General features: G+C 44.7%; 1 protein-coding gene across 1 annotated transcript in view; it reads right to left on the reverse strand.

Annotated features, from left to right (window-relative positions):
* VIT (vitrin) overlaps positions 1–26,132 on the reverse strand; it is a 102,319-nt gene that overhangs the window by 36,303 nt on the left and 39,884 nt on the right. Inside the window, exons 4-7 of the mRNA XM_087436422.1 lie at positions 22,508–22,664; positions 16,765–16,898; positions 12,068–12,145; positions 4,394–4,585 (exon numbers count right to left, since the gene is read on the reverse strand). Of these exons, the coding sequence (XP_087292548.1) occupies positions 4,394–4,585; positions 12,068–12,145; positions 16,765–16,898; positions 22,508–22,664 (561 nt within the window). The remainder of the gene's footprint in view (positions 1–4,393; positions 4,586–12,067; positions 12,146–16,764; positions 16,899–22,507; positions 22,665–26,132) is intronic.

Below are 26,132 nucleotides of genomic sequence, written 5' to 3' on the forward strand. Positions count from 1 at the left end.
CTTTTTCTATGCACATGTTCCCACATATAATACACGATTACAAAAATGAGATTGGTACCGTGCTGTTTAGCAGGCTGCTGCTTTGACTTAACAATGTGTCACAGGCCAATCTTCTGTCAGTAAGTGCACATATTCATCAAAATTTTAATAGCCGTATAGTAACTTTTTTAACTGTTCTGATGATGGACAATTAAATCATCTCCATTTATTTTTCTATTCTGAACAACATCTGTGTCTAGGCTTCTTCTTTTCAGTTGGCTGATAATTACCTTAGGATATACTCCTGTAAGTGCAAATTCTGGGTCATTTCTCCACACTCTTGCCAAAACTGTGTATTATCAGTTTCCAATGTGAATTGGTGCGAAATGACATCTTATTGTTTAATTTGCATTAATTTGATTCCTGGAGAAGTTCAACTCCTTTTGTTATATTTATTGGCCATTTATAGTTCTTTCCCCATGGCTTGTCTGGTCATGACCTTCACCCAGTTTTCTTTTGGAATGTTTGTCTTACTATTTGTGAGACTGGATTTTAAGAATAACCTTCTCTAGACACCTTAAGGAGGCTAAACTTTCAGAGATGAGGGACATTGCATGTGAAAGGGATGGGCAGTTACAGATGCCGGTCTGCTTCCAGTCGCAGATTTCACCACTTCCTCCTCCTCAGCTGCCCTTGGTGGAGCGTGGCGTGGAGTAGAAAGGTGAACGATCACGGCCATCACCATGCCTTGCCACTAGGCAGAGCTCTGCTCCCCCTCCCTTTACTCTTCCTTGTGGACACGTTTAATCTGTTAGATCAGCTGAGGCAACCATGACACTTCCTGGAATGAATCTGACTGGGCAAAGCCACTCTACCATCTAAGCTGCGGTAGCTTGAGCTGGCCCTGCAGCTGCGCCTGGAGGGATTTTCCGTCTTTTCTAGAACTCTTTCCTCAGCATATCTATGCATCTATTTCCCCAGGCTGCCCCCTCTGGCCCTGGGATGAAGCTCTGCGGCCACCTGGCTCCTGTGGGTGCCGTTGAAGTCCTTGGCCTCTCCCGTGAAGCACAGCCTCACTCCCACCCCTGGGAAAGGTCTCTATCGCTCTGGCTCTTGGCTCCCTTACCCCCATCCCTTGACCTGTTCCTCCCTGTCTTGTTAGGTTTGCACACGCATGGGTCAGTTAAGGGGCCATGATGTGGCCTTGGGGTCCAGCCCCATCTTCCTTGGAGTCCTTCCACTGACATCAGCTCCTCTTCATGGGCTGGGAGTGCCCCTGCTGCAAAGTTTCTACTCTGTCCTGCACTCCCTCTAAGCTCCTATGTCCTGTCTGAGAGGCAGCTCTTCACCTCATTGTAGAGCAAAGCTGACCCAGAGACCCCAAATAGAGATTGCTCCTGTTCCGGCCACATGCTTATCACATGTCCTAAGCTGGAGTGACCTACTGCAGGGATCTTGGTGGGATGCGTTCACCGATGCAGCCCAAAATCCTAGAATGGTGCCTGACACATAGTAGGCACTCAATAATATTTGTTGAATGAATAAGTGAACTAAGTTTTGCTTGAACACCCCATCCACAACCACTTCTAGAATCTTTTGGCTATGGTCACATATATAAGAGAAAAAAGAAACCCTTAATAAATGCAGTAACAGTAACTTACTTGTCCATCAGCAGTAGGAGAGTTGCTCTCTTAGAACTGGCAGAATATTTTCAGCTCATTTGAAGAAATAAAGGAGTTATCCATATACTAGATATTATTTAATATAGTTGGGCTAAAATATCACAGCAAATGTCTATAGCCATACATTAAGATAGGCATTCGTGAAAGTAGATTGGTGGTTATCTAGGGCTGGGGGAGGGAGGGATTAGGGAGACATGCTGAGTGACTGTTAATGGGTATAGGGTTTCTTTTTGGGGTGATGAAAATGTTCCAGAATTGATTGTGGCAAGGGTTGCACAACCCTGTGAATATACTAAAAACCATTGAACTGTACACTTTAACTGGGTGAATTGTATGGCATGCAAAAAATATCTCAATAAAGCTGTTATGAAAGAAGACATAGGCATTCACACATCAATTTGCACTTCTCTTCATTCCTACGGAAAATCCTTTGAATAGGCAATACAAGTCTTAAAAAGGCCTCTCTCCCTTCCTCCTTCCCCAATTTGGCTCCTTTCTTTGCAATTATGGGATATGCTGCCTGGAGTGCTTGCTGTGAATATTTGTCTAGCGGTCTGTGGGGCAGGGTGGACGCGGGTGCTGGGCAAGGAGGAACAAGGAACACTGATGGCTGGGAGGCTGTTGTCCAAAGCTCCTGTCCCCAAGCCAGGAATAATGAAGCTTTGCTAGGTTGGGAGCCACTGTTTCAAGTTGCTTGAGGTTTTCCATAAGCTCAGGGCCAACTTGTAACAGGATTTCCAAGCTCCCAGGGTAGCCAAATAAATACGCCACATGTTTAATTATATGTGTTAGGTCAAAATCGACATCCTCCAAAGAGACACCAGGAGCAAACAACTTAGCTACTCAAAAACGTTTGAAAGAATCAAGGGCTCTAAAAGTCAAGAGCCTGAAATTAAGAAAAAGGAAAACTTTGGGCTATGGGACCCCTGCCACCAGCATCCTTCCTAATTATTTCTCTTTTGCTGTTGGGCACTGAGTGCCTCTGTTCATATTAGCTTGAGTTCAACAAGAATAGGATGGTGGGGAGGGTCTAATGTATTTCAGAAATTATTTTTATGGTATTCTTATTTTTGGGATTTTATATCCTAGCTTTTTCCATGAGTCGTTCATCAAATGGAATAATAATCATCCCTATTTCATAGAGTTGTTGGGAAGATTAAATAAAATAATGCATGCAGGGTGCGTAGCACAGGGAAAGTATGAACTATGTGTGTTCCATTGTTATTTATTATTAATCACAGCAAGAGTTGGCTGTGTCTGAGACCCTCTAATCTTGCCACCCCATCCATGTCAAGAAGGGTCAGGCGCTCATGCAGGGTTTGTGATGCTTCATTAGTGCCTGGGGGGTTCCTTTATGGCAGGGATGTCTCCTGCAAGCGGAGTCACAGGAGATCCAGGCTGCTGGGGTTCGAATCCCAGCTCTGCTACTTCCCAGCCATGTGACCTGGGGCCAGTTTCCTCCCTGCCCTCGGTTTCCTCATCAATACGCAGATTAGTCAATTTAGAAATAATATATCTACTTCAGAGAGTTGTTATGAAGATTTAATAGGCTAATATTTATAAGGTGCTTAGAAGAGTGTCTAGCACATTGTAAGTGCTTATTTGTATTTGTTAAATAACAAGATGGATAGATAGACATCTGGGCTCTGATATGGAAGCAGGGAAGGGCCACGCTATGTGGCAGTAATGTTTGGAAGGTGGAGGTGAGGCTGAAAAGAACATGTCCTGGGCACTTTTTCCTTAAAAGTGGCACAAAGTGGGAAATAATTTTTAAAAATTGTGGAGATGGGGCCAGCCCCGTGGCCTAGCAGTTAAGTATGGCATGCTCCACTTTCGTGGCTGGGGTTCAGTTCCTGGGCGTGGACCTACATCACTCCTCAGTGGCCATGCTGTGACGGTGGCCCACATACAAAATAGAGGAAGACTGGCACAGATGTTAGTTCAGGGCGAATCTTCCTCACCAAAAAAAAAAAAAAAAAAAAATGCAGAGAAAATAGTGGCATTTCAGCTGTGGAATTTTCCACCCCCTTGCCAGAAGATCTTTAGAAATGAGATAGGTCCTTATTAGCCGAGGATGGCTTACATATAAGCCTGTGTAGAAACTGGAGATTGGATTATCAAATGAGGTTTTAAGGTCATGTTTGACATAATACTGAGATTAATTCCATAAACTGGGCTTTGCAAAACCTAAAACATGATTTAAGAAATGGATACAAGTGATGAGACAAAAAGCAATCAGAAAAGGAATAAAACTTTTAGCTATCTGGCTTTTCCTAAAGGAATTCTTTGGGTTTTGTTTGTTTCTAATATTTGAAGACTTCCAGGAGTGTATAATTTGTCACTTAAAACAAAACCAAACCCAACAGTGTTTACATAGAAACCTACTATCCATTCAACTGAGCTTTTGGAGAAATGGCATTTTGCAATGGGAAAGTTTCACATAATATCCTACCTTCCAAAATATAACAGCAGTCCTATTTTTGAATCTATATTAAGCCCCTTCTACACTGTTTGTTTAGCTCTTAGCTCAGTCTTGAATTATTATTGGGTTCAAGTTTATCACCTGAATCTGAGACACAACCACAGACCCCAGGTCTCAGGATGCTCCCCCCTCACCCAGCTCAAAAGGTGGAAGATGGGCACTACACGCGGGCGTTCAGACAGAGCTGTTACTCTAAAAACCCAGTCTCCCACTTTTCTAGCACATGGCAACACACAGTCTACCTACTGACCCAGCTCCCGGCTCCTGTGGCCCACGGGCTGCGGTCTGGGGCTGCTGGTGGGAGAGCCTGTAGATGGGGATGGCTTTGACAAGGTGGTGTAGGTGGCTTCGGCTGTGCTGGTCCCCAGTACCTGAATCAGGGTGACTGGCTGTGCAGTTGTCCCTGGAACTGATGGCTTCTGATAGGCTTTTGTGGTCTCACCTGTAAGAAAAGTGAATTAACCAGGGCCTACAAAATAGCCGGTAGACTCTTCGGGACAGAAATAAAATACATGTTTATTGAACACTAACTATGAGCAAAGACCTGTGCTAGCCACTGTGGAGGGTGGAATCCACCTGCCCTAAAGGGATGTACAATCTGGATGGAGCAATAAGCCGATAAGCAAACCAAAGCTTAAATAATAAAATACTTAAGTGACAGTTCAAAACTACAGCAACATAGACAAGGCAGAACATGATGAATTGCCAAATTACTTTTCCAGACACCAGAAGAAATGGTTCATTGAACACATTTTGTTGCTGTTTCAGTTAGCATTGGCCTAGGGATGGAAGTTACTCCCAGGGCTTTCACTATGACTTACTCTTAGAGAATGTGTTCTAGATGTTGTCGTTTAAGCTGGTTCATGACTAGTCGACTAACTCCTTTGGGCCCCCATTTCCTCATCTGTAAAACGGGGTAACGGAACTGATCAGACAGTAAGGATCATCTAGACTCCTCTTCCACATTGTGCTCTTCATCCGTCTGTGATGATTTAGATTGCTTCCATAATTTCAAATGGGTCCCAGTTTGTTAGTACTCTGGGTGCCCTGAGAATATCTCTGAAGGTTTAGGGGACAAGTGGTTTCCCACTGGGCATTGGGGATTGTGTTGAGAACCATAGGTCTGTGCCAGAAGGAGACACAAAATGGCCCCAGAAGTGAGCAGCGCTCCAGTCCTGGGAGAAAACAACAGCTGCTGGTTGCGTGTGCCTGCCAGGCCCCACAAGGGGAAGGGGTATGCCAGCTTCTATATCCGTGCATCTGTATTAGTTTCCTGTGGCTGCTGTAACAAATTACCACAAACCTGGTGGCTTAAAACAACAGAAATTTATTCTCTCACAGTTCTGAAGGCCAAAAGTTGGAAATCAGTATCACTGGGCTGAACTCCATGTGTTGGCCGGGGTGAGCTCCCTTGGGAGGCTCTAAGGTAGAATCTGGCTCCTGCCTCTTCCATTTTTTTTGGTGGCTGCTGGCCTTCCTTGGCTTGTGGCTGCTCCTCTCCACTCTTCAAGGCCAGCATCCTCAATTCTCTCTCTGCTCCATCGTCACATCACCTTCTCTGTGTGTGTCAAATCTCCCTCTGCTCCTTCTTGTAAGGATACATGTGTTGCATTTAGGGCCCACCCAGATAATCCACAGGATAATCTCCCCATCTAAAGACTCTTAATCAGATCAGAAAAGCCTCCCCACCCCCCTTGCCATATAAGGAAACATTCACAGGTTCCAAGGACTAGGACATGGATATCTTTGGGGAGGGGGTGCATTTTGAGCCTATCACAGCTTCCCAGCTCTGGCCTTAACTCTGCTTAGGGATGATGCATCTTGGGTACGCAGAACAGCAGGCCAAGGGGACAGCATGTGAGATAAGAAGGTGCTGCACTCTTCATGGGAACCATCCCACTTCCTCTCTGACATTGTACAGCAGGCTGGGAAAACTGTGTCAGACCATCATCCCAAACCAGCCATGCAGACAAACACGTGGTGGGGTGTTCAGACCCACTGCCCAGCACTGGCACCTGCTTGCTTCCCCCGCACCACACTGTCACCTTCTACGGGAATCACAGCATTGACTTGGGAGAGCAGGTCAGGAAACAGCACCCTGGAATTGGGTTGGAGTTCGGCTATCTGGTCTACTCTTGAAGGCTTTAGCTGGTCAAAGCAGGAAACAGATCCCTCATTTACCCTGGTTCTTGCTAACAGTTGGTCACCTTTAAATCTGCCTGTAGACTGTGCCAGACAAACTGCTAAAGAGCTGGTAGCGGCCTCGGGGGGTTCAGCCAGTTTTCACGCCATCCTTGGGCAAAACTGAACCTGCGTGATTTATGACATTTCCAGTACTTTAGAGGGATTGAGCTTCCATTACAAGTCCTAGGGAAGTTTCTAATTTCTCTAAAGTGCTCTTCTGTTTTACCCTCTGGTAAATACTACCAGGCATTAATGCCTCTTTAGGGAGATGCAGGCCTAGGTTTGACCTACTTCATAGAGGGAAAAGCCACTTAATAGAATCGTTTGTATATTTTATGAAATAGGATATAACTATTAATTTGGAGAGAACTATATAAATAAACTGACAGTACATTTTACTTGCAAATTATTAATTAAACCACAATTAATTAAATTAAAAATAAAACCTCTACTTGTAGAAGTATAGATGTACTATTTTCTACAAAAATAGTGAATATGTCATGCCACTTTAAACTTATTAGATATTGAAAATCTGAATTATCTTTTTCTCACACCATTGGCTAATTCCAAGGTTTCTGAACACCCCCGTCTGCCTTTGTTAATATTGATTTACTAGAGAGCAGATTAAATATCTTGAGGGCAGTCGTGAGTGTTACTTACTTAGAACACAAATGCTTTCAAGCATGTCATAAATTCAACCAACAGAGCCCTCTCTGGTCTTCCATGGTCTTCCATGGGCTGTTGTTTTTGCCTGCTCTCCTTCATGGGAATAGAACTGTCTTTAAGAGGGAGATAGAGAAAACATTCTACCCTAATTGCTCCCAATTCCTTACTGAACATAATGCCTGATGTGATGCAAAGTGAATTCATGAGACCAGGTTCCTTTTGAGCAATTTGAAATAAAACCAGTAACACAGTTTCTTCATATAACCTCAGGTACAAGGAAGTTTGGTCTCTTTTCAAAGATTTTCGTGGGAAAACATTTCAAAACTTCCCTTAAGCTCTTAACATATTCCTCTTTGGACAAGGTCAAGAACAGCTCCAGACAACCACCTTCTCAAGAGCAGCAGGAGGTCCTCAGAACTCCCGACACCTGGTCCATCACTAGGACCACAGTGGAGGTATTAAAATGCAAATTCCAGGGCCCTATGCACAGAGACTCTGATTCGCTGGGTCTGGGGTGGGCCTTGGAAATCTGATTTGAGAACCACAGCCAGCACCAGGCTGGACTCCTGGCTCCAGCCCTCACCAGCCTGGCCACTTAAAGCTTTCTGAGCGTGGCTCCTTTTGCTGTAAAATGGGGGTGGTCAGACCTACGTGGCAGGGCTGTTTTCGTAATCAGAGATCATGTCTGTAAGGGGCCCGCACAGTGCTTGGCACACAGTGGGGATTCCATAAATGACAGTAGCTGACATTTCTCATCATGATATGCCTCCTCCTCCCCCAGTGGAAAAAACTGCTCAGTTGGTGTCACATATGAGGTGACTAAAGGAAATTGAAGCCAATTTAGCAGCAATCCTAGAGGTCAGCGTGATGGGGGAGGATTTGGCTCTTCCCATGCTGACTCGTTACATGCCTCAGGGGTACACGTGAGGGCAGGACATCTAACGTTCACTGGGCATCTGCTATGCGTCTCTTTTACATAAGCATTCACGTCTGATATTAATCACAGTCCTGGAAACCCATCCAAGTATACCCATTTTCAAGATAAGCAACAGATTTTTCAAGATGTCAAGAAACGTATCTAAGGTCACACAGACAATCGATAGCAGAGCCAGGATTTGGACCCACATTTGTTTGTTTCCGAATTCCATTATTTTTTCCACAAGAGAGGCCCAAAGTGGAAGGCAAGTCATGAGTAGCTTTAAGATTCCTGAATGTGGTTCCCGTCATAGGGTGGCCTGAGGTCTGTCCAGGGTTCTGGCGGAAGCAGTCTATTCTCCAGAGATGGGGAAGGGTGGCTTGGTGGGTGTAGGCAGTGAGGGCAGGAGGTTCCTGGGAAGTCAAACTCATTACAATAAACTTGGGCTTGATTTTCTTCTGGGGGCGAGGTACTGTGCAGACGGTCAAGGGCAGCCAGGAGGGGGTGTCCTGAGACCCTTGCTCAGCAGCCTCGAATACAGATTTACTGTCCCTTGTCTCGCTGCCGGGCCAGGGATGTGCCAACCCAGCTTTTGGTGAACTTCTACAAACCAACATTGACTGGTTTTCAGTTAGTTCAGAGTAGCTTGGGGCTCTAGCCAAATAGCAGCTGCCCACCTCTGGTTGCTAACTGCCTGGGGGGCCGGGGGGGTGGGGTCATCCTAACCTGATTTACCTGTTAACTCACATTCCTGGAGAGAAGAAGAGGCATTTTGTAGGGGCGTGCTGAGACCTGAACAACTGCTGGCCCTATGTCTCCATCTCTTCTGCTTCCCCTAATTTCTAAAGGAATTTTATCATTTAAGGAAGAGGAGCAACAAAGGGGGCCATCCTTTTACGGTTCTCACTGGAGTTTTTTATTTGAATTGGTAAAACGTACTCTAGGGTGGGACTATAACTTTTTTTTTTTTTTTATAATTTTATTTATTTTTCCCCCAAAGCCCCAGTAGATAGTTGTATGTCACAGTTGCACATCCTTCTAGTTGCTGTATGTGGGACGCGGCCTCAGCATGGCCAGAGAAGCGGTGCGTCGGTGTGCACCCGGGATCCGAACCCGGGCCGCCAGCAGCGGAGGGCGCGCACTAAACCACTAAGCCACGGGGCCGGCCCAAGGGTGGGACTATAACTTTAAAGAAAGATTCCTCTGCCGTGAAGCTGGGCGAGGCCCCAAGTATCTCTTTTATGTTGGAATCCTTATGGGGTAGTTCAGAGTCTGGTACATAGAAGATGCTCACTACATGGTTCTTGAATGAATGAATGAGCTTGATTTTTCAGACTCTGACAACTGTGGATGATCTTGTTACAGGACAGTAATACCTAATGATAGTGTCATCGAAGGTTGAGATGGTTTGGTAGAGGGGACAAGTGACATCAGTAACACCTGATGTTTTAGCTATGACCTTTGCTAATTTTAAATTTACGAGGCAGCAAAGCACGAGAAAGCTTTCCTGGCTCTCCGGCCCTCCTCCTGGACGTCAATGAGTCAGGCCTATGGAGCACGTGCTTGCTGGGGGGGGACAGTGGTCAGCTCGGCCGTGGTGCTTGGGGTAGAGAGAGAAGTTTTGGAAACGATCTCTGCTGTTGAGGACGTAGAAGCCAAACAGATTTTATAATCTAAGTCATCCATCATTTGGCTGTAGTTTCTCTCCCCTCCACCTCTCTCCGCCCAACTTTACCTGCCTTGAGTGGATACAATCCGAGTTTGGGTGCTGTATGGGCCAGTTAGAACGGTGCCCTTGGGCAAGGTATTAAACCTCTCTAAGGGTCAGCTTCGTTGTCTGAAAATAGGAAGGACACCAGTCCTCTGCCTCAGGGTCACTGTAGTACAGGCGTCTTGTCTGGCACAGAGAAACACTCGATAATTGACGGCTGCAGTCACAGCAGGCTGTCGAGACCCTTCAGACCCTTCCTGTTGTCTGCATTCTGGCTAAGGCCCAAAGCTGAAGCCAGCAGGCCTCAAGTACCCCGTTCTGATTGAGGAGAGGTGCCTCTGGACTGCCCATGGGTAGGCCCATTCCAGTAGAACCCGCACCATCACCCAGGCCAGTCAGCAGAAGGAAAGGCCTGGAAGAAGGGGAGGGTCAGTAGCCACCTTTTGGGGAGAGCAGTGTTCAGGGTGAGAGGATGTTCCCTCCCTTCCTTGCTGCTTTGTCCTCCCCAAGCCAAATGGAGGGGCTTCAAGAGAATCACTCACCAAGACCGCTGGCCTGCAAGGAGAGGAGACGGGCCTTTCCTTCCCCACCCGCCTTTCTGAGCCACGGCACCCGTGGCCCACCTGGGGCACTGCAGGAGTGGAGCTTGCAGAGGAAGTGTTGGGGAATATTCTTGGAGTTTAGAAGTACTCTCTCTCTCAGGGTAAAAATAAGAGATGCTTGACATGTGGTCCCTTCATGTGCTTGACATGAAGTTGGGGGCCTTACTTGAACAGAGGGATGGTTTCTGAAGGGGGGAGGGGTGCTGCTGGAGGGGCTCAGGCCAGCAGGGCTCAAGAGGCCAAAGGAGAGGTGAGACGGGAAGAGAGAGGCGACCTCAGCCCATCCTAGTTCTCCTCAGATCCCGGAGGGGAAGAAGAGAACTCCAGTCCTTCCCATCACTCTATGGGAAGGGGCTGCCCAGAGGCTGCTGGACCAAGGGAGGGGACACCGAACTCAGAGAAAGGGATGGGGCATAGATCTTTGGCCAGGCAAGAGGGGGCCAGGATAAAGCTGAACACTGCTCCCGGGCGCAGATATCCACACATATCACCTACTCAGAAATCACTGAGAACTGCTGCCCTAGATGAGACAACAGAGAGGCCAAGGGCACCCACCCTCCCTCCATCGACTGGCCAGTCACTTAAGGACACCTCGGTCACCTATTCCTCTTCTGTGTGCACACACCAAATGACGACGGGTGATATCTCAGAAATGGGCCCTGAGCCACTACCATCCGCCGCCAGCTTGGGGGTAGGAAGTGGGGAAAAGCTGTATCCTTGCAATTAAAACAAAAACAAGTCTGGATTATTGGAATAACTAAGAAGTCATTAAAGATATAGTTGGAGCAGTAACTGGGGGAGAAAAGAAAAACCATTTCCTGTTTTCATGCCAGAGCTTCTCAAATCAGGACTCTATATACACCGTTATTAGCATAAGAAAACATAGGATAATGGTATAGTAAGGGGTTTCTGGAGCCAGACTGGGTTTGATTCTCAGCTCTGCTACTTACTAGCTATGTGGCAAAGGACAAGTTACTAAACTTCTCTGTGCTGCATTCTCCTCAAACTGTAAATTAGGGCTAAGAATAGTACATACCCATGGTGGTGTTGGGGTGATTAATCGCAATAATGAGGTGAAGCTCTTGGAACAGTACCTGGCACACGGCAAATACTCAAGAAATGCTAGCGTCTGTTGCTGTTCTTAAACCCTGTTCACCTTAAGTACATGAACAAAATCTGCTAGCCCATGGAGTTTCTGGAAGCAATGCAAAATCCCATTATAAAGTAACTCACAGTTTCTCTTTGTGTGGGATATCAAAGTACCCCCAAAGACATAATAATGCACAGCATAGTTCTCGCTTTAACACAGAAACCAAGAAAAAGGTATTTTCTTGGCCTGAGGTCTACCTGTACCCTCTTTGTGGTTCACATGATGCTGGGTAGGGACAACTTCATAGACTGTGTATCTCTGGCCTGAGTTGTTCAGATTAGCTGCTGGCTGTTATCACATAAGCTGCATCATCCACTTGCTTCACTTCATACCTAAGTAGAGACAGCCTTTTCCCTTTCAGCTGCCAGGGAAGATTTCCAGACAGAATGTCATGTCATCTTCCAAAGTAACAATACAATAAAATTCAAGGCAACAGTCATTCTGAATGAAAATGACACATAGAGATAACCTCCGAATTGTGAAAAAGAAAACCAGAAAATAAGGCCTCGCTCTTTGGCCCCAGCCGTCTTATCCCATTGATTTCTGTGCCCACGTTCCTGGCATCTGTTAAAATATTACTGGAGTCAGTGGAGCTTGACTGGTTAAGATGTTAATTTCTACACTACCTCCTAAAACACAATATTCCATGTTTACGAACTCAGAAGATTTAGATGAAGTCACACATGAACACTTACCTGCTTTGGCAGCTGCGATTTTAGATGATGAATATGTAAGAGCCGATGGGTAGGTTACACCCTTTTGGGGTTTACCTTCTGTAAAAGAGAAAAAAAAAATTATTTCTAGAGCTAGAGGTTTTAGATGGTTCTGTTCTGATAGGTTGATTTCCTCCTTCCAATTTATCTCCCTTGAGTACAATAAAATCAGTCAGTCTCCTCTGTGCTGAATTGTTGATTACAATAAGGAAGTCAAGTGGAATTTTGTTTTTCTGTATAGCCTGTGTTTTATTATTATTAGAAAGGAAGCAATAAAATGGAGTCATGGAGCACGACTCAGAGTTATCAGCAACCCTTATTTTGCCCGAGAAGATGTGACACGTAAGCTAAAGTTTTCATACACGTGGCTTTGAATGTTTAATTAGGTCAGGGGATGAATGTAAAAACACTCCCCATGCTCTCATTTTGGACGCTGGAGAGCTCTGGTCACAGGCTGGCTATGCATGAATGGCCGCCTCTCACTTTCATGGACCCTGTGGGATCCATTTGAATTCCATGGCACTAGAGAAACCTGAAAGTAGGTAAATATAGATCAGTCTTGAAAATAAGCACTAGTTGCCCACCCAAGGAGGGAAAGTTTAGATGCCAGGCGAAGAGAAGGAATGCTAATGTGTATCAGAGAAACAGTGGAGGCATAAAAAAGAAAAACGATCAGGGGATGGGGCTGGGTAAGCGAGTACCAAGCCTGGTATGACTGAAAGTTGCCTGAGAAGGCTGCCGTCTTCAAAGCTTTCCTCCACCATGAAGTGATGCCTGAAATTCCCCCTTAGGAGTTTTGTTCCGCAGTGAATCGGAAAGTCAAAGCGTCACTGGAAAGTAGAAGCCCCCTGAAGGCAGGTAATTTGTCTCTCTTGGTAACTTGAATTCCCAGTGCCTAGACCAGTGTCTGGCCATAGTAGATGCTCAATAAATATTCAGTGAAGGAACATCTTAATGCTTAGATCTCTGTTAAAATTCAGATACCCTTGGGAGGGGTCTCACTTGTTATCCAATATGTACATCCAATAATGAAACATTTTAACTCTCAATCTGAGGGAATATTTTTATAGGATGGGGCTTGGGGAGGAGGTGGTGAGGAGAGCCTAGTAGGGTAGAACAGAATTTAATGTGTGATTTTGGCAAAGGTCCAACTGGCACAAAGGATTGTAGAGTCACGAAGCAGACAGAATAACAGGGTCTTAGGAAAGTCCTCGGATGGGGAGTAAGAAAATCTAGGTTTCTGCTTCTATTTTACCATTAATTAGCTGCCTTAATCTCTGAGACTCTCATTTTTTTAATTCAGAAAATATGGATAATGATATGGACCAACTTACTACACAAAGTTGTAGGGATCTAATGGGAAAAAAAGTTAAAATGTTTTGGAACTATATATCACTATAGAGATGCAAAAAGGTTATTCTGGTATTGCCTATAAATGTCATTCAAAGTGAGGATGAGGCAAGTGTTTGAGCTTACTTGAGTTACTTCATCTCATTAAAGTCACCTGGGAGCAGAGCCTGGCATTTCAGGTCCCCCGCCCTTGCCTGGGCTTACTCTAAATAGACAATGATTGAGGTTCTATCCGACCCAAGGAGGGCCCCTTGGCTGTGGGCCTCACTTTACCAACAGAGCACTGCAGAGACATTGTCTCTATTTCCCATTCTTCTCACATCTAAAATCCTATGCTTCTTTCTGTTTCCATTCAGAAGGAAAAGGAGCACGAGCTCAGTTTTCTGAAATGGGGATCAAAGAACAAATGGGCAGTATTAGGAGGTCTATCTCTGACCTTTCCATCCCTGGACCGTCAAAAGATCGTGCTGACCACAAATGCACATCCCCTCTCCTGCCCCCTACCAGCCTGCCAAAACAAATTAATTAAAGGAGCACGGCAATGTGTGAAAATTGGAAATAAAAATCTAGAGAAAGGTCACAGAGGCATGAGCCTTCAGAGGAAGATTCTGACATGATCTGGCTAAACTTGTTGGCCGTGAACCTCTGAAGAATGGGGAGCACACCTCGGCACCAGTTAGTTGCTGCTCTCACGCTGCAGTGCACTCTCCTAATTCATCCATTCGAAAGAGACTCCCAGCCGTTGCAGAAGCACAAATGTTTATTATCATTGGCAGAAAGTGTTTTGGTTAAATGTCACTAGGTGGAATGAGAGGACACGGAAGTTGAAATTTATAGAGAATAATTTCAGCACATTGATTTTAATTTAAAAAATGCAAAACATCTCTACTCTCATGGAATTAATTTTTCTTTTAAACCTCTGTTGGGATTCTTGGATTGCAGGCTAAGCACTTCAGACAGAAACACTCTTATTTAGCCAGGAGCTACTTGGTAAACACCTACGTGGAGGTTATATTTCTCTCTAGGCTCAACAAACTTGTATTCTAGACCTTAGCATTTTCATATGGCCCCTATCCTGAATTTTTGTTTCAAGGCAAACCTCCTGGTACTGTGGTTGATGACCTCCCACTATCTGACATAGAAACCAGTCTAATTTGAATCCTCGGTGTGCAGAATTCCGTGGATAAGAGGAAACAGGGATTGTTCAAGTTGAGAAGAATCCTAAAAGGTCTGTTTGTGGTCCTATTAAAACTCTGATCAATGCAGGGTAGTAGGGGTTGGGGCATGGGACACCTAAAGATGCCAAAAAACCACCCAGATTGGAATATCTGCTCTGAGACGTTTTTCTCTTCCTTGCTTCAGCTGGTTTTCCATAGGTGGTTCCTTCTCAGGAGAGTCACATGGCTCCTAATATTGTTGGGATGCCAGGAAGGTTTTCTAGAATGTAGTTTAAAATCCTGTGGAGCCTCTTTGGAGAAAATGGGAGATTCAAAGTCCAGGGTAGGGTAAGTGCAAGGTGAAGATAGAACATCGTGTAGTGCTCAAATGCTAATGGGGGCAAGTCAAAAGCTTGAAGGGATCCTACTGGCCAAACTTGGAAAATTTGAGCACCAAAAGGAATAATGATGACAATAGATTATAACATATTGTATTTTTAAAAACAATCCATAAGTCCATTGTGGTACTTGAAAAAATAGGTGTGGAGTGTGGGGGGACCCTCTTCTTTATATAAGAATACTAATAAATGTGGAGGGAACGACAGAATTAGAACAACTATAATTTACTACCAATGTAATTCTTGCTACAGCAAGGATCATCAATGGATGTTAAAACCATTGGTTAAAACTTATTGGGGGACAAGCTATTCATGCTGTTTCAAAGTATCACCCCACAGATTACTTATTAATTACACAGTGTCTTTACCATGGAGAGATACTGTAAAGTATCCAAGTAATCAGATTTAGCATCACCAACAATTGGACAAACTGACATTATGGGCCTCCTGACATGGTCATTGTGAGATGACACAATGGATGTGCTATGATCCTACCTAGGCAATATTCTTGCAAAATATTTAACTTGAATCCAATCATGAGGAAAGAGTTGGATGTGTTTGTGGTCCAGATTGTGGGATATTGTACTAGACAACTGGCTAGGACTTCAAAAATGTCACTGCCATTTATGGCCAAAAAAGGTAGTGTGGTGGTAGAACGTTCTAGATTAAAGAAGACTAACTAGACATGACAACAAAATGCAATGGATGGTCTTTGATTGGATTGTGGATCTCCACCCACCTCCAAAAAATAAGAAATTACTATGAAGACTATTTTAGAATAATTGGATACAATTGACTAAGAACTATTTATTAGATAATATTATTGTATCAATGTTAATTTTTCAATGTGGTATTGGTATTGTGGTTATTTAGGGAAATATTCTTGTTTTTACAAGATGTGTGCTGAAGTATTGAGGGATAAAGTGTCATGACACCTGCAGCTTATTTTCACATGGCTCAGAACAATATATAGACAAAAGATAGGTAGGTAGATAGGTAAAGCAAGTGTACAAAATGTTAACAATTGGTGAATGTAGGTGAAGGGAATATGGGTATTCATTGTACTTATTCTTTTAATTTTTCTGTAAATTTAAAAGTTTTCAAAACGAGAGGTTAGGTTAGAGAAATTCACAAAAATAGACAAAAGGGAGAGGGCAGGTCACATAGCCCAAAGATACTTGGTTACCTCTTCGCGGTGAAATCACCATAGTCATTAGCTCACTGACTAATGACCTCTTTGGAAGAGGGGGAAAAAGATTGAAAATGATTATCTACAAAATCCCATGGAGCTAGGTAATGAGAACTGACTAGTGAAAATTAATTAAATAAAAAGAAATCTCAGATAAAATTATAGCTCAGTTCTCTAAGAGCCTATGTCCCTATTTACTCATTTACCAGAAATCTCAAGGAATAAGTTTCCAGATACGAGGCACATTTGGCTTAACTAAAGATGTGGTTCAAAAACCCAAGTTATTAAATGTAATTCACTTAATTAAAAGTTTGATTGGACTTACAGACAGCTGCAGTGTGTTTAAAATGAGCAATTGCAGCTTTTTAATATTCCCAGACTTTGTAGTGATTTATCACTGTAATTATAATTCATTGTTTCATGATGCTAATTATCAGAAGAATTAATACTTCAGATTTTCGTGAAATGAGGTGGGCCATAAACTCAAACTCACAGCACATTGAAAAGAGCACATTTCATCCCATGAGGTCACTTAACCCAAGCGCCCTTGTAGAACAGCAGCATTTCTCCAGTGTGCGGGCCTACCTGTGACAATGAAGGACTCTCTCCATCGTGGTAGGGATAACGATTGGACACCATTGGAATAACTCCCTTTATAGCCAGACTGTCCAGCAAGTTTCCGAACAAGTATTTTCCCTCCTGAGTTATCGAGCACGCCACTAGGAAGAGAGAAAAAATAATTTTTGAAGAAAGAACAAAAAATATTGTTTGGCATGATCAACAGGCTGTCAAACCAGCCAGCATCTTTATTTAGAGATAAGAAAGCAGCGAGATAAAGAAAAGGTTTATCTTGACCTGTAGCCCAACCACCAAGAATGGCACCTCCATGGAACAGCCCGGCATCTGATCTCCCAGGTGGAATGTCCATCTCCTTCTTGTTACAGGGCCTGATTGTTCCATCCATCAGGAATTTCTCTTTGCCACCATGCCTCAAATTTCTTTTCTTTGCTTCCCTCATTCCCACTAGTTCTTTTAAGTAAAACCTCTTTCCTGACAATTTCCAATTTGGTTTTGTGACATCACAGAATGATTCCAGTTATTTCAAAGGATGGTAAGACATTTTTAAAAGCAAATTGTTCCTTTTATTTGGAGGTTTTAGATACTGTTGTGACAGCAACTGACATATCTACCTCTTTCCTTCCACGTGAGACAGGGGTTCCCTTCTGGTTCCTAAATATCACTTTCACATTGTCATTTCCTTGCCCCAGAGCCTAAAATGGCTCCTTTGGGTATCTGTAATTTATGGCATGGGGGAGCTAAACAAAATACTTATATTTGTTCCCATCAACACCCTTCCTTTCCTCCAGGAATGAGAGTTGCTATTTCCTGCTCTTTCACCTTCATGGTGAGTCAACAATTTTCAACATTCAACTTCCCAATGACCCAGAAGGAAAGAAAATGATAATAATACTTGACATGTAAAGCACTTAATTGCTTTAAAATCATTCCTACATACAGTATCTCACTGGGTCCTCCCAGCAAACCTATGAGTTGGAGTGGAGGGAATGCTGTTATTCCCGCTTCATAGAAACAGGCTTAGACAGGCTGAGTGACTCACTCCAGATCTTGTCACTAGTAAATTGCAAGGCAGGGATTTGAACCCAGGTCTAAATGACCCAGAATCCTGGGTTTGTCCCGGTTGGTCACAGTTGCCTCTCAGGACTCAACAGCACAGGCGTCCTGGATGCCAAGTCTTCATCTTCCTTCACTTCTTTGCGACCCAGCCCTCTCTTCCCCTGGGACCTCTCAGAATCCAGTTACCTCACTTCTCCCAGCTGTAGCCAGGCTGGTCCCAGCTCCCCTGCCGGACCACACGATTCCCACTCACGCATCTGTTCGTGCTGCTTTTTCGTTCTGGAAAACCTGGTTCCCCCTCCTGCCTGACCAGGCCTGTGCAGCCTCCAGGCGCAGCTCAGTCCCCAACACCTCCTTCTCCACAGAGATTCTGACATGACTTAGCTACGCCCCTTCCTAACAACGCCTTAAAATCTTTTCTCACATCTAAGACTGATTTTATTTGGTCTTGTGCTGTTTCCTCAAAATTTCTTGAGTTAATTTTGTCTCCCATTTAGACTGGAAATTTTCTTATGGGAAGAACAATGTTTTAAGCTTCTGCATTGGAAGGCCTGTCAGTGGTGCGCGGTAGCTGCTCATGCTGGCTGGTGAAAACCAACTGTCAAGCTTTCAGGATTGTACGAGCTGGTTCATTTCACACTGGTAGCTCAAAATCAGCCATGGTGGGGGAATTTATACCACAGAAATTGGTAAACCAGCACCCACCCCCCGCTTTGGGAGAGCTGGTTGTTAAACATTCATTATCACACCACTGGCATAAGCTGAAATTCCTAATTATTAAAAAAAAAAATTTATCCCATGGTCCCTTTGCTTATAATTAATGGGGAAATAGAAATAACTCCTACCTTTTTATTTTCCCCTAGAGAAATTATTCTGCCCTTGGATTTATATTCCATTGTATGGAGAAAATGTGTGTGTGTGCAGGTACCGGCACTTGTTTAAGAGTCAGAAGCACTGCAGCTGCCATTCAGAGTAAGGAAAGGGTTGGGGCCTGTGCTGAGCTTCCCTCGGGCTGTTTGAAGGGAATGAGGAGGGCCCAGGGGGTTCTCAAGCTGGACTAGGCTGCGGACATCCTCGTGAGGGTTATGTAAGACCGAAAGCCCGGACTTTGGGAAAGGTGCAAATGCAGAACTATTGTGTTCTCGTGAGATTTTCCCGTTGCAGGCGAGAGTGAAGCCTCATCTTGTGGGTGGACTTAACTGGAGGATGTGGATCTTCATAGGAACATCAGTGGTGTGTACACTACAGGAGGCGATAGCAGTCCGTGAAGGTGGGATGCACAGGAGACTGGACCACTGTGGGATATGTGAGAGGAGGGAGAGAGCCTGAAAGAGGCTGTGGTTCTACTTATACGGCAGATGGAGGCTCAGAGTCATGGTGATTTGGAGAATTTATGTAAATGTGACCGTATTTGTATCCTCACTCAGATGTAGGTACTTCATATACATTCTTTGAAGGAGCAAAACCAGGTCCACTTCTTCGCATTCCTCGGACGCCCTGCATGATGCTGAACATGGCCTCGAGGTTTGCCTCCTCCCTGACCTGGAGAGTCAGCTTCTTGGCTCGGAGAAAAGGGACTGCCCACTTCGAGGCCAGGTTTTGAATGGCTGCCATTCTCATGGTGGGCATCTGGTCAGAAATCAGCGTGAAGAGTGCTCTGCATGGAGATGCCCTCTTCATCGCCCATCTCAGAGAAATCTCCTGTCTTCCCAGCTCTTGGGCCCACTTTAAATACAGAAATTAGTTCAGGGCAAGACTGAGCCAAAAAATGATGTCTCGGATATGTTCATTATGCCTTTGGTTTGAAAGAATCAAGGAAATCACTCATAATAAGACATCTGATTATGATATATTGTATCAATATTAAATCCTTTAAGCTAAATCTGAATTTCTAAACCAAAGTACGCTCTCTCCAGGTTCCCCGTTCTGACTGTGGGGGACTCTGGCAGGACAATGATAGGAAGTCCCTCAAGCACTTTCTACTCATGTTCTCTGTCTTAAATCTTGCCTTCTGAAAACAGACTCGTTCTGTTTGTGAAAAGCGGAACTGATAGTATCCAAAATTCATAACTGTTTTCCCTTAAGACATCTATTCATCCTCCCCACGGACAGTGATATTTCTTTCCAAATAGTTTCCCACTATATCGGTCACTGGTCCAGGAAGCTACAATGGCACTCAGTTGCTCAAGTAGCAAATCTTGTTTTTTGAAACATTCAAGCTCTCCTCTGCCCCTCTGCCCTCATCTATATTCTTCCCAGCAAGTTCCCACACTCCAACCCAAACACTAGCATTGCTGAGTCCTACTCCTTGTCAATGCCCTTATTTTCTCCCCAAAGGTGTGTCTGTCCATCATAAAGCCTTTCCCAACTCTGACTGCTCCAAAGTCTACATCCCCCGATGTCCTCTCTTGGTACACTACACAGTGCTGGGACCCCCTAGTTCTCATGTAAAGGTATCATCTGGGTGCTGGGCTGGAACTCAGGGAACACGAGTTCTAATCTTGAATGTGCAGCTAGCCAGCAATTTAATTAACTTCCTTATGCCTCAGTTCCTCTTCTAAATATGGAGATGCTAACAGCAGCCTCATAGAATTGAGACAACGCTAGAACGAGAGAATCACAGTGTCAGGGATTGCTGTCATTATGATGACATCTTTGGTGAGGTTGAATTGACTTGTGTGGCTCTGTACTGCATAGGAACATGGAAAGGCAAGAGAAAGGCAGCAAATGCCAGAGGAGGCAAGTGCTGACCATATCAAATCACAGTTGGAAAAATACAGGCAACCTTAAGACAGCCTCAGCCTCTGCAGCAGGTGTCAGTGTTTACACAGACACAGACTGGAGGGTGCTGATGGTTGTGGAGCTGTTTGGGCATGCACATGTGTGTGTAAAGCTGTGTGAGAGCATGCACACGTGTGCAAGTATGTGTGGGAGGCATGCATGTGTGTACAAGCACATGTGTAGGGGCATGCACGTGTGTATGCAAACAGTTGTGTGTGGGCATGCAAACGTGTATTCTTGCATATGCACGTGTGTGGAGATTTGTATACATCTTTCCTTTTTGCATGAAATTGATTTCAGGGTAAAAGCAAAATATTTTTATTCCATAGTCTGTTTAAGAAACAGCATTTGGTGGTGTTTTTCTTTTTTTTCTTTTTGTTTTTTTTTTTGTGAGGAAGATCAGCCCTGAGCTAACATCCGTGCCAATCCTCCTCTTTTTGCTGAGGAAGACTGGCCCTGAGCTAACATCTATTGCCAATCTTCCTCTTTTTTTTCCCCTTTTTCTCCCCAAAGCCCCAGTAGATAGTTGTATGTCACAGTTGCACATCCTTCTAGTTGCTGTAGGTGGGATGCCGCCTCAGCATGGCCAGACAAGCGGTGCGTTGGTGTGCGCCCGGGATCCGAACCCGGGCTGCCAGTAGCAGAGTGCGCGCACTTAACCGCTAAGGCACCGGGCCGGCCCTGATGGTGTTTTTCTTTAATGTTCCACTACTTATCCTTAAAGGAGACTTCATAGTCCCACTCCCATTAAAAAACCAGTTAGCTCATCATCTCTCTGTGATGATGGGGAAAAGAGGAGTTTGCCAATAAAATCTACTATTAATCCTTAAATCCTATTTTATGCATAGATTTTTTTCTTACTGCTTCCCCAAATTTCAGAGAGTCTACTGACTAGACACCTTGAAAGGGAATGAATTTCACATCTTCTCCTCTCTCTGACAGAGATACAACTGAACAATCAACTGACTGATGTGCAAGTAAAGAAAGGGAAAGAGACACCAGAAGCCTGAATAATTCAGAAACTTCATCCAGGATCCAGTGGCCAAGCATTGACTCAGAAGCCAGGTCTCAAAGCAGCGCTGGGTGGTGATTAGGAGTGTGGGTGCTGGACTTGGGTTCGAGTCCTCACTCTGATACTTTTTAAAAGTGTGGCTTTTAGAAAAGCTATTCAACCTTTCTTCATCATTAAGACGTGGATAATAGCAATGGATACCACATATGAGACTTGTGAGGATTAAATTAGATAACACAGTTGAAATGCTTGACACCTACACAGTAGCCCTACTCTCAAAGATATTAAGTAAACATACATTTCCCTGTGTTTTGACTCCAAGCTTAAGCAAAAGAGGTTGAGGATTCTGTGAAGGTCACTTTGCCTCTCCCCATTTAGGCAATGACTTAGTCCAAAGCATGTCATACCTCCTGTCCTCCTTCCTGGATCCCAAACCAACAGCTGACAAAGCAGTGCCACCTGTCACCCTCCTTCTCACTTTTCCTGTTCCCATTTGTCTGCAGGCCATCACCATAGCCGTGACATTTCTTCTCCAAGCTCCTGGACCTTCCTCAGTCACATTTCTATTATTTCCTCGCTCAGCACATACAGGTAGAAAAAAATGCTTTACGTCATCAAGAGCTTTGGCTTCCTTGTCATGAACATGAAAGAGGAGGATTCTTCTCCCCTCCCCATTAAGCTATAAAGAGAAGTCAGTCCTCCTTTCTGCAGAGCGCTGTGAAAGAAGATCCCGGACCACGCACGGCTTCCGGGTCATCCCACGGCACAGGGTTGCCAGAAGAAATACAGGATGCTCAGTTAGATTTGTACATTGTTGCTTGCTAAATCAGGCAACCCTGCACAGGGGGCTCCCTGCCCACACCCTGATTGCTAGTTATTAAGTAGCTCAGAGCCACCCACCTGTGAATCGCAGCGCCACACACGCTGGAGTAGGATGCATAGACGTCCGTGCCATAGACGTGGTATCTGGGGTCTTGGCATCCTGCTGGACATTTCACAACGAACTCAGGATTGATTATCTTCCCAGCTTTGACATCACAGTTGATCTGAGGCACAGCTGGGAATGCAAGATGAGGTCAAAATTACACCTCATGGTATCAGCTTATACATGGGGTGCCTCCGTTAGGTCCTAACTGTTCATTTACTTAATCTCTAAAAGCCAAGGCCTGCACTGACCCTGGATCCCTTCCATATAATGAAGGCAAAGATGTAATTAGGACATTCCTCAGACAAAAGGAACAACAATGACCATCCATTGCATTTAACCGGCTGAGAGCAAAAACAAAAGGCTCATTCCCATGCTTATTTGGGCAATCAGTTTATCGAAGAAGAGAACTCGGGGAAAAGACCCACCTCCTGTGGACAGAAATGTCATCCTGCATCCATGGCCAGAGAGCACTGGTTTCTCAGGCGCTCTGGAACTGGCTCAGGGAAAAAGACAACTCTCAGACACCTGACAGGAGGAAGGAAAGGTATTCCAGGAAGGAAAATGAGGGAGCCTGGGCCTTGGGGTCAGGAAGGGCCTGGACAAGTTTGGCCTGCTGCAGCAGAGGCCCCGTGCTGGTAAAGGAGGCTTGAGCGCTTGTGTTCTGTGTGGGATGAGGGACTCGATGGAAGGTTTTTGGACACGGGAGATAGATAAGGAGAATGATCTTTCGTCTTCGTCCTAGGGAATGGGTCCTAGATCCAGGGTCAAGATGGAAATGATCTTTTCTCATCCGCCTCAATGCTTGGTGGAAAGCTGGGCACTCCCCTGCTGAGCATCCAGGGGAAGCTCCTTCATACTTTCCTCCCTCCTTTTCGGCTTGTGACTGTCACTGCTGGGCTAGCACTATCCAGCAGGCAAGTCTTCTGGAGCTGAAAGCTTGCCTGAGGATGAGGTAGAGCAGGTGCTCTAGTGGCAGTACCTAAACGGGGGTGCAGCTGTATCTTCCTTGAAGAAAATTTCCCTCAAAAACTCCTGAAGGAAAAGATCTCAGTGATGATACTATGCTGGTGCCCTTGGAGCTGGGAATGTATTCCATTCTGGGCCCCATACTTGAGAAGGGACTCTAAAACATGAGCACAGTTCAAAGAGTAAGCAGGCTCAGGAGGCATCTGGAAACCACCAGATGTGAAGGCTGGCTGGCAGAAATGGGTTGTTTGGCCATAAGAAGGCAAGAATTTGGAGCCAAGCTGTCTTTACAAGTAGGGCTCTTGTGTGCTAGGACACCAGATGGCCGAGCTAGAACTAAACGGTAGACTTTCTATAGAGACAAATTTTGCCAAGAACTTTCTAGTAATTGAAGTTGCCCTTGAAGGAATGGGCTGCCTCATGAGCAGTGACTAGGCTGGAAGTATGCAAGTAGGGATTGAACCATTGAAGAGGAGATTGCTACATTGGGTGGGAGGTAGAAATAAAGCCCCACCCAGTACTAGGAGTCTGTGATTACATATGTGGATTCGGGATCTCTGCCAGGCCACCCACCCTCTCACTGGGTTACTGAAATGGTCTCAGAGTTGTTAATGGCTTCCAGCTGTATCCAAAATGCACACTTTTTTTTTTTTTTTTTTTAACTCTTATGTACCCGAATGGAGCAGAGTTGTGGCTCACTCAGATTGGACAGAGAACTGAAGTTAGAGCTCTTGCTCTTTTCTTACCTACCCCTCCCAGACAGCCAGGGCGGGGCCAGCCTGGGAAGTCCTTCTGCTGGGAGCCCAGGGGCTGAGTTTGGTCACAGGCTAAAACAATTTGTGGTCTACATTAAGAAGTGGAGCACTATGCTTAAGACAGTTTTGCGGTTTCGTTCTCCCCGCCACAGGTTGCCTCCTCTCCAAAGTTATTTTCTTTTTGTCTTTCAGTCTTTTAAACTCTGATACTCAAGTCTGCGCTTACTATTTTGAGACTTAGAGTATTTTTTTAAAAAGGCAGTTTTGGGGCTGAAGATGCCAGTGTAGTCTCTCCTTAAATTAGTTAATTGTCTGATTCCTGGGTGTAACTGAATACGTTCAGCTCTCCTCCTTTCCGCAGATCACTCCCCCACTCCCAAATGCATCTCCTCCCTTAGATGCAAAGAAAATGAAAACATTCCTTCTTGGTCCTTAGTTATTCGAAATAAGAGGTGATAGGCTCTGTGAACTGGGATTCAACTTGGATGTGACACTGGCTCCCTAAGATTTTGGATCTCCTGGCAGGCCCACCCAAATCTTCTGGAGTTGAGTAAACAGGGTCTATCTAGAAGCTTAATGCGTGAGTGTCATACGATGATCAAATCTGTTGAAGGACTTCAGGGTGCACACAGCACGTACAGTAGGATTTTCCATGAAATAGTTGGTTTAAAAAGACCAGGGGAAAAAATGTCACATGGGAATATTTTGCTTCCTGCTAGTCAAATTTTCCCCCTTCCTTTATGGGACATTTGTTTTTGTTTCTTTGTTTGTTTTGTCTTGTTTTTACAAAGCCCTGGGAAGTACCTTAAATAGGATCTGCTTTATCTGCATCCAACTGGATTAGCAAAATTGGTGAATTAACTTGTCCCACAGGGGGGAAAATGAAATCCAGCACATACGCTCATGCACTTGGGAAAAACAGGGTGCAGGGGCAAAGTGGGGCTAAAGGTCAAATATTTGTGAAATTTATGCAGAACATTAAGCTGGAGAGAGGGAACTAATTAGAATTTTCAGAGTAATTGCCAAAACACTGGAAAGTGTAATGTCTGAATCTAGCCGGGGAGAAGCAGCCATTTGCATCTTTTGGGCAGCTCTTCTTTGAGCATATGGAAACTGTGGTTTATTTTTTACAGTATTCTCCTAATTATTTGTGGAGTAGTCTATAGCCTTCCAAGAATCTTCCATCCATCCACGTAAGGCCCCAATGAAATGGTTTATCTTTGCATTGCCTCTGAAGACTTGAACTCTTCAATGCTGACAGCTTAGGTTTTTCTTTTCTCTCTTTCTCTTTTGTTGCTTAGGTTCATTTTATTTCCCTTCCCCCTTCTCTGAGTTTTATCAAAAGTGCAGAAATAAGGCTTCCTTAAGAGAACAAGTCAAAATTACGGCAGCTTAAGAAGCATCTTTCTCAGGTCTGAAGGGAGCAGGAAGACCTTTGGCAAATGCCCAAACAGAGTCGGGTGGGCAAGGATGCTAGGTCCCCACTATTAACCTCAGAGGAGAACTTATTTAGATGTCATACAAAAGTTTACTCCCAGGAACGTTTGGAGAAAGCAAGAAGAGGAACTTCCATTTCTTCCCAAGTGGACAGTTGCTGGTGCGGAGGGAAGCCCTGGGCTAGCGTCACTGAGATCCTGGGGGAGCCCAGATTTGCTTCAATGGAAGCTTTGCACAGAAACCTGTTCCTTGCCCATCTGCTCTGCTTCTCCTTCATGTGATTCCTTAAGGTTACCTGTAATGCCTTCTCATGGTCTCTATCACTTTCGTAACAGAGCTCACATTAGAGCATCTCAGAATCTGCCACGGATTCCTTCCCAGAGGCCCTCAGCACCAGCCATAGGGCGAAGAGAAGAACCATTTGCAACCCAGACAGTTA

Source organism: Ceratotherium simum, chromosome 11 (genome assembly GCF_057802395.1).
Source record: "Ceratotherium simum simum isolate JZ-2026a chromosome 11, ASM5780239v1, whole genome shotgun sequence".
NCBI lineage: Eukaryota > Metazoa > Chordata > Mammalia > Perissodactyla > Rhinocerotidae > Ceratotherium > Ceratotherium simum.